Here is a 9339-nt window from a genome sequence, read left to right as displayed (position 1 = left end):
GTGATGACGACAACACATTTCAGCTAGACCAGCGTTTCATAGATCCGCCATGTTTGGTGGGGCTTCTACAATATTGCACTTTTGTTATGCGGGAATAGACGCCGCCATCCAGACAAATAAAAAAAAATCGACATGGATTTTTTGCAGTATAAAAATAGGAATTTTAATTATAATAAGCCTCTACACTACACACTTTATAGCACATTCTCCTAAGAATTGTAAACCTAAAGTCCAAGGTTTTTTTTTAGCAACGTTTAATATATATTATATATAAATACAAGTTCTATTTGTATTATGAAAAATGCTATCAAGCATACACATGATGCAACACAGGAAATGACATGGCAAGGCATAAGAAATATAAACATAAAAAGCTGATAGAATTAGGTTGATGTTGAAAAAAACATTATACACACTTGTCCTTCTCCTCTAATATTGTGTACTGAGAAAAAAATATTATACTAAAGTTACAAGTTTAATATCTTTTTTGTCTTTTTTTTTTTGTATTAGGTACCTTATAATGCCAAGGTGAATGAAATTATATGCACAAAGCTGAAATCACAAATACATTTTGACTAGAGCAAACACCACTTTCTCAAAATGGTATTTTGTAACATAATAATATAATAATATAACACATAACACTATCATGAAAGAATATTTTATACCCTTGCATAATCATTATGGGTAAAAATGAATAATATGGGGATGGAAATTCAAATACATTAAAAACAAATAAAGAAGTATTGTCATTAGATAAATAATTTAACTTTGAATAAAAAAAACAAAAACACAACAGTGCACATCATTTCAAAAGATCACCAGTTAAAATCATTTTAGAATTTAATGTAGCCTACAATGTGATTAACTCAGAATCATGAAGCTTTAGTGTGTTTGCTCTTTGATGGAATACATAAAAGATGAACTAAGGTCTTTCAGTCCTGCAGCTGTTTATCAAGTCTGCTCAGGGCATCTCCCACGATGTCCAGTTCATGCCTCAGCTCCTCCACCACACTGCTGATGCTTGGTGTGTCCTTCAGGACATCCACGCTCTGCGTGTAGGGGTTATAGCGCACTGTAAAAGGTCGCTTAATTGTCTTTGCAAACTCCCTGAAATGTTGAAAATTATTTTAGTTTGGGCTAAAACGATGAATTGCATATAGAATAGCAGGAGTTGCATGAAATGTTTTCAAAAAAGTATGAATTGGCAGATATCTTAAGGGCAAAACGGATATCAAATTCCACAATACATATGTTCCAAAAAACATATTCAAATTTTGTTGATTCCATAATAATAATACTTTCTTGTTCTTCTTTAACCTCACATACCTCATCTTGACTTTGGCCTCCTCAAAACTGTCTGACACAAAGTAGACATCCTGGAATGTGGTTATGATGCACTCCTGTTTGCATGTGACTTGAGGGTCAAAGGGTATAATTTGGGCATTTCCTGACAGAGCATGCTGTGGGAGAAAAGATTTGATCAAGCAAATTACATGTGCTGAAACTAGAACTATTTTATCAAACATTAAAGCAAGGTCTATGAATCGAAAAATAAGGATGAAATTATGTTAGAAATTATGTTATAATAAGGATGAAATTATGTTAGTTCAGATGTGTATTTGTGTGTGTTTGAGTGTGCATCTGTGTGTACAAATATGAAGCTTTACCTTTAGCTCACTGATGGAGGACAGCAAGCCTGCCCCATAGGCTCTAAGTTGACCCTCCTGCTTACACAGCCCAAATTCCACGGTGAAGAAGTAGCACTAAAGAACAACAGCATTTCAGTCAACATTAACTTTGCAGACTTGATGCAGTCTGAACATATGTCTCTGGTACTGATAACTCAGGATATGACAGCATACAGGCTGCAGTCACTATATAGGTCATTATATATTCAATTATATAACTTTTCACCCATTACATTTAAGGCATTTTGCTGATGTATTTATTCACAGCAACTTACAATTATAACTGAATATAACTTGAGAGTTAAGGGCTTTTCTCTTGGGCCCAACAGTGGCAACTTGGCGGTGGTGGAGCTTGAACAGGCCACCTTCCAGGTACAAGTTAAGTACCTTAACCACTGAGTTGGTGAGGTGATAAGACATAAAAGATGCTTAAATCTTTAATAAGGTAGTTAAGAATAGTTACTCACAGTGGCAAGTTTCTGAACTTCATCATCAGATGCTCCCAGTGAGGCAAGTCCAATCTCCTGGCTGAACTGTGCAAAGCTGGGCTCAGCCAAAAGAGGCACATGACCCAACAATTCATGACAGGTATCTCTGAAACACAAATTAGCACAGCGCTCACCTGAGTCAGAACACATACATATATAATCATGATCCCTTTCAGGGGTTTCAAATTCTCTGTCCAAAAAGACTAAACTTGTTTTCAAAATTTCTGTTACACTGCAGTATATTGAACCATGTCTTTTCAAGTTTTATAATCTTCTGTTTAACCTTTAGTAGTTTACCTTCCCCAATTTGGCTTTGATTTACCAGCTTAAGTAAAGTTTGTCCTGTATACACGTCCAGCTTCCCTGAGAGATCCTTACACCCCAGATGGTCAATATTTACACATATACCCATGTTGTTATTAAAAGTGAATTATATACTTACGGTTCAGGTGTGTAGAGTGGGTCTGAGCTGTGTCGCACGTACTGTGTGCAGTGGAACACACGGAAGGCCAGACCTGCCAGGAAGTCTCTGGGGGAGAGGTATCCTGCTACAGGTCTAATGGTGAATCCAGTCCGTTCTGAAGATACAAAAGCACAATCCCAACTATAGAGGTCCTGGGCAGTGGTTTTACACAGTCCTCAAGTATAACATAATCTAAACTCACCTACATATACACACACACTCCCACATGCAAAGTCAGTGCCGAGGATTCAAAATGTGGCACCTCGTAGGAAACGTGAGACGTCCTCCAGCTGGGGGATGTTGTCCTCTCTGCACTTGCAGTACTTGATGAGCAGTGGCAGGTTGTTCAGGTACTCACAGCAGGCGTGAGTGGGGTAGAGATGGTTAAGCTCACGGAACACAACCCCCCACGTCTTCACCTCCTCCTCTGTGAACTCAATGCGTGGAATGGCATCTCCACTTGGCATGGGGAACAATGCAAAATTTCATTAGGAATGATGTCACTTTATTCATCACATAGATGAAATGTTTGTGGGAACCTGACTCATATACAATTCTAGAATATTATTGAGCAAGTTACTTACTGCTTGTAACCCATGGCCAAGTCTGCAAAATATTTTCTACGTTTGCGGTAGACATTATCTTTAAAGCCCTGTCGAACAACAAAACACATGTGAAGGTACATGAGGGGACATGTGAAGGGACATGATTAATTTATGTTTACTCTTTGGAAAGCCCTGGCTTTATGGTTCAGACCATAAATCAGTGTTTACCGGGTGGTCTGCATCCAGGTCTGATCCATACATCAACACACGATTTGCACATCTATCCAAATCAGAGATCTTTTTGGGGAACCAGGGTACATCATCCAGTTCTACAGAAAAATAACATAGCCTCTCTGAAGTCTTTCCATAAATGCAAAATGTTTCTCTCTCTCTCTCTCTCTCTCTACACGTACACACATACACACACACACACACACACACACACACACACACACACACACACACACACACACACATATATATATATATATATATATATATATATATATATATATATATATAAAATTAAAACATACCGTTTTCCTCGGGTAAGCGGTTATCAGGTGCATCCATTTCGACTATGTTTACGTGCTTTCGCAACAGATGTATGATCTCGTTAAGCTGCTCGTGGTTACTGTCGCAGTCCACAAAAATCTCGAATTCCGAATTCCGCCTTCGAGATTTTCTGGATTCGATGTGAACAAGGTTGACCTGGTTTTCCTAGTTGCATTTATTGCAAAGAAAAGAAACGAATAAAAAATATGTCAGATGTAGCTGAATTATTGTTAATATCAATCAAGTTTTTTTTCCCCATATTTAAGAAAATTCTAACAATAATGGTGGGGAAAATGATAATACAAAATGATTTATTTTAATAATACCAGCAAAATTACCTGGAATAGTTTTAGTGCTTTGACGAGCCCACCGACTTCGTTTTTTAGAGAGAATACAACAGCTACGCGACCTTTCTCTGCAGATACAATCTTGTTATCTTTGTTCTCATGTATCTTAGGAAAGGCAGATTTGTTCATCTGTAAAAGACACACAAAAATCCGTAGCAAATCATGTCTGGATGTATAATTATTAAATTGTTAATAGCAATCAAATAAATATTGTGATTTATTGATTACTTTGAAAAGGCCTATTTTTGTGCTCTACCAGTTTTGCCCCCAACATCAAGTAAAGCAGGCTTGCACACTTCTACACTTATCTCTCCCACACTTTTACGCGCACAGATCGGTGAGAATTAAGCGAAATGCATTAGCAAATACTTCGTCACATAAGACCGCACATAAGCAATTCGACGTCCGGTTCGTTCCTTAATTCCGGGTAGAATAACACAGCCAGGTAACCAACCTACCTTTGCTACTTGTAAACTTGATTAGCTAATTTGTCTTGTAAAGATACTAAATAGAACACACAGAGTGTCTTTGTCCTATTAAAAGTACTTAAGATAATCATTCTTTGCGTCAGTTTAGTATCACGAACTGTCGGTCAGCACCAGTCGTTATCAGCATAAGATACGCAGGTATTAAAAGGCAGGCAAAAGCTACACATTTGGAGCTGTTTTAACAAGTCACAAATACTTAAGGTTACAAAGAATCTACAAATATAAACATGAATTCTAATAACGGAGGTTTAAATTCAGACGTATTCAAAGTGTTTTATTTTATCATATTTTTCTTCTTTCAGTAAAGACAAAAAGCCACATTTTCATCATTTCTTAAAACACTTCTCGTATACAAACCATTTTTAATTGCGCGAATTTGGGGGATATTATCTGTTGCTGCCCGTGTCTTCCTCCAAATAGGATTCGTGACAGCATTAGTGCACTAAGAAGGTCTCAGGGTCGGTCTCACGGGGCAGACACACCGTCTTGGTTCAACAAAGACTGTCTCACAGAGGCTCCTGACCAATCCCATTTAGATAACGAGGAAGCCTATTATTAGCACAGTCTTACCTTAATCTAACACGGGATTTGCAATTCATCGCTGTTCTACACGCATTTCTCTAAGGAAAATTAAATTAGTTGTCCCTTCATAGTCCCAGGTAGCCGGAAAGGATTCACTGTCAAATTTCTCCATGTAAAAACATGGATGTGCTGGAATATAGTGGATTGACGGGAAACGAAATAAACGTTCTATAACCTCTGACGTCCTCCTAAACCCGTTTAATTTTACATGTGATACATCATTTATTGTACGATACTCATTCTATCATTGTAATTCGTCTACCTTTTATCCTATCCTCAATATTTTCATGAAAGTGTTTACTCAGGAACGTTGCGTTCTTGACCTTCTAATCGCCCGAGGCACGTATATTCTTATTACACTGTTTCGGATTAACTGCTTTATTTTCAACGGCGACCTATCTTGATGCGTGATAAAACCAAGAACACCTGCTTATAATAAACTGTTATATTGTGTTTTAGCAGAATAAAGAAAAAATATTAGGTTTGTTTCTCGAATTTGGCTATTCCCACATTCAATAATTAGTTTGGAAAAAGTGTAATATCAGTTGGCCTATGCAACATGAACACAGGCATAAGTAACTGCAATGTCTTACCTCATTATTAAGTTGCTTTTCTTCGAAAGTTAACCCAATGTTCGTTGAGTCAAATGACCTTCCTCTGCGCGGTCCCTCACTTTTGGTCGAGTACATTCTGAGTTCGTTAAGACTAGTATTTATTTGCCTGTAATCTGGTATCTCTGTTAGTTTACCTGAGATGGAATAGAATAATGAGGAAGTGCGTTTTAGTATTTATGAAAACCAGTGAAGGGGGAGCTACACTCCGGACGGGCAGTCCGATAACCTTTATTAGGACAGCAAATGGAAAGCTTTGCTCACGTCATGGGGACATTCACGAGAGACATTCACGAGAGACCTTTTCACAAAAAAAGAGCAGTATGCAAATACTAGTTCGAGACTGCTGGGGTCTCGAGTCACACTTGAGTCTGAAAAGCAGAACTCCAGTCCTGTGCTGTTTAAACATAAATTAGGAATGGTTTTAATCTGGAGGATTAATTTTGGTTCTACAACAACACAAATTGATATAGAACAATGAAGAGTAGAACTGCATTTTAAAGGTGTTAAAATGCAGTAGTATATTGATATAAATTGTTTGAAAACAAAGAAAGAAAAAAGACATTAAGTGTCTGTGAGCATGTTTGGGGGAATGGGCCGGGACTACTCCGTACATTATTGCACTTTGTACATGCATCTTCCTAACATCCTCACTAATCTATATCCTTCACCCCCCTCCACTGTGCTTAATTCAAAGTTGTTGTTTTTTTTTGTTTTTTGTTTTTTAACTGACCACAGTCACTCTATAAGAAGCAAAGGTTTTTATGCCTATTTGTCCATAAATTAGTCTATGGAAATGTATTGGCCATTTAAAGGGCTCAAAATGCTAATTAGTTGCTATAGAAATAATAATAATAATAAAAAAATGAAACTCAAATTGTAACAAAAGTTCTGTGACAGTTTATTCACAGTTTGGGACAGCACCCGCCACCCCCTGAGGTAAAATAAAAAATACTAAATAATAAAAAAAATGTTTAAAGGGCCTCCACTCTGCTTCTTATGGTGGGGTCCCAAAATTTTGAGTTATGTTGCTGGTGATAATATTTTGCAAATAATTTTCCTTTGTTCATACAAACATATAACATGTAAACAATAAAGATTTTCATCTGTGGCATCTGTAGTTTGACATTTAATTTAAGTAGTGACATATGAGAGATCAGTCGGGCCACGTCACATCCTGTTTTCAACCCCAAATGTGGGAGAGGACAGGGCCCATGTAATCCATATGATCCAACCACTTGCCCTGTCTTGGATTTTTTAGGTTAGATTAGATTAGATTCATCTTTATTGTTATTTAGCAGAGCACATGTACGAAGCCAACAAAATAGTTGGCAAAATAGCAAGTAGCAATATGTAGTGCAAAAGAAGATAAAGTCAGAATGACATCAAAGTACAAATGGGATACAACTGGTAAATCAGTCCAGAGACCTGGATTAAACTAATCCAAGATAAAACAGTGACCATGCACCAGAACATAGATCAGGGATAGATTAAGGTAATCCAGACAGTACAGTACAACAGTCATAATGCAAAATGGAATGATAGTAGAGAAAGTGTTACATATAATTTATATGTAGATATAAATAATAGGCTAAAAGTACAGAAGGAATAAGGTAACCAGATAAAGTAATCAATAAGGAAAGAGACCGAATGGTGTGCAGATTGAGTGAAAATATCCTTAAATGATGCTTTTCATGATCTATTGGCAGTGTTTCTGATGAATGTCCACAACAGAGGGTAGCTGGGTACCAGTGATGTGTTGGGGGATTTTCATCAGCCCCTGAAGTGTCTTCTGGTTAGAGACTAAGCAGTGGCCATATCACACTGTGATCCATTTGGTCAGTATGCTCTCACTGGAGGAGGTGTGGCTTCAAGCCTAACAGGCTGGTCTTTTAGTAAGAAATTCCAGGGTCCAATTTCAGAAAAAAGAGGACAAGGAGAGGGCAACAGGACAGAAGTCATTCAGGATAGTGACAGAAAAATGTTCCAGAAGTGGTACAACAGTCACTGTCTTTAAGCATGTGAGAACGACTGCTTTGGCAAGGTACAGGTTCAAAATGTCTGTGAAAATCCCAGCCAGCTGTTCAGCACAGACTCTAAACACCAGCACACACTCAAAACACCCGGTCCGGGATGCCATCAGGGTGAGCAGTATTCCACGCAATCACTATACTCAAGGTGGAGGAGACATCACTGATGGAGGGTGTGAGTAACAGGTCATAGGGTGGTTGGAGTGCTGATTTGATGGGATGTTCTGTGTTACTCTGGTCAAAGCAAGCATAGAAACCCTAACCCTAAACCTAACCCTAACCCTAGCTCATCAAGTAGGGAGGGGTCAGTGATTGAAGGTGAATTGCTGCTTGGTATGTAGTTAAGAGTTTGAATACTACACCACATACACTGAGAGTCAGAATTACTGAAGTTGTCCTCAATCTTTAATTTGTAATTATATTTGGCTCTCCAATTTCCCCTTTTCTGGCTGCCCCTGAAGAAGAACCTCTTTGTTAATCCAAAGCTTTTTAGAATGTCTTAATACTCTTTATGGTGATTGGTGGTGGTTATCAACACAGCTGATGATGTGGGCTAGACCAGAGTTGGTGTAGGTATTAATGTACATGTGGGAATCCAGGATGGCTTTGGAGGCAAATGTGTTCTGGTCTGTGTGTTCAAAAAGGTACTGTGGAGAAGAGTATGTTCCATCTAGCCACACTTTTTACAGTCTTCACAAGAATTCATGTTTGATGATGAGGATGTATTTGGAGATTAGGAGCAGGATTTGCCTGAGGTTTGGAGGGGACATGGCCCTGTATGCTTCAGTAACATTATTGTAAACATGATTCAGGGTATTGTCTGCTCTCATGGGACAGGACACATTCTGATTAAATTTGGGAAGTACAATCCTTACAGTCTGGCATTCAGCTCCTGTGACTGGATACCAGACTTACACTAGACAGACTGGGGTAACGTCCTGCTAGTTAGGTAGATTCTGTTTCTCTTAGAAACATTGCAGTGGTAACACAAGAGTTGCTTAGACCAAAGCTTGGCATTTGGTGACTGTATAATTGATCTCTGATTCACTGACACCACAAATTGGGGCAAGAGTTATTAATAAAAATCCACATTTAAATCACAAAGTGTAATAAGATGGACCAACACATTTTTATTATGTTTAAGCCCTACCATTACATATTTTCATTGTAGGAACTGTCTTAACATTTATTTCTGTCCCCAAAACTCCCAGTGTGATGGTGTTAGGAAATGCTGCTACAAGTGTGTATGTTTATTAGGGTGGATGGGCCGTGGGTGGAAATGTGTAAACTAAGTAACAATAATGAAACTCACCTGGGGAAAGACAAACAAACTCACATCAGCATGAGAGAACAGCTGAGGGGCCTGTATGGGGAGGGTAAAGAGGATCAAAGCAGTATCCCCAGGGATCTGGAGGGAAGAATGACGTAATTTGGTAATGGACCAGAGAAACACCAGGCCACATCTACTGCCGGTCCTTAATAAGGGTTTTTATTGCGTCACTGTGATCATTACGACAGAGCTCAGGCTTTCCTATCTAC

At 38.3% G+C, this 9339-nt stretch overlaps 1 protein-coding gene across 1 annotated transcript; it reads right to left on the bottom strand.

Annotated features, from left to right (window-relative positions):
- Window positions 1–155: 155 nt before the first annotated feature.
- tph1a (tryptophan hydroxylase 1 (tryptophan 5-monooxygenase) a) lies at window positions 156–5863 on the bottom strand. The gene is made up of 11 exons (XM_035536497.1): window positions 5753–5863; window positions 4081–4218; window positions 3724–3907; window positions 3416–3516; window positions 3227–3294; window positions 2905–3101; window positions 2622–2757; window positions 2159–2285; window positions 1671–1766; window positions 1330–1463; window positions 156–1110 (listed from the first exon to the last, which is right to left on the bottom strand). The coding sequence occupies exons 1-11, from the start codon at window positions 5846–5848 to the stop codon at window positions 936–938; spliced, it is 1452 nt and encodes a 483-aa protein (XP_035392390.1). The 5' UTR covers window positions 5849–5863; the 3' UTR covers window positions 156–935.
- Between the last annotated feature and the right edge of the window lie 3476 nt (window positions 5864–9339).

The sequence above is a fragment of the Electrophorus electricus genome, chromosome 2 (genome assembly GCF_013358815.1).
Source record: "Electrophorus electricus isolate fEleEle1 chromosome 2, fEleEle1.pri, whole genome shotgun sequence".
Classification (NCBI taxonomy): Eukaryota; Metazoa; Chordata; class Actinopteri; order Gymnotiformes; family Gymnotidae; genus Electrophorus; species Electrophorus electricus.
This window is presented reverse-complemented; position numbering and strand designations above follow the sequence as displayed.

What these genes read in the sequence shown, in the direction of transcription:
- tph1a (XM_035536497.1), bottom strand. Translation starts at nt 5,848, where the DNA reads ATGTACTCGACCAAAAGTGAGGGACCGCGCAGAGGAAGGTCATTTGAC. An exon ending in CCGCTTACCCGAGGAAAACG is followed by an intron (nt 3,517 to 3,723) that starts GTATGTTTTAAT and finishes ATTTTTCTGTAG; the next exon opens with AACTGGATGATGTACCCTGG. An exon ending in TTGGCCATGGGTTACAAGCA is followed by an intron (nt 3,102 to 3,226) that starts GTAAGTAACTTG and finishes CCCCATGCCAAG; the next exon opens with TGGAGATGCCATTCCACGCA.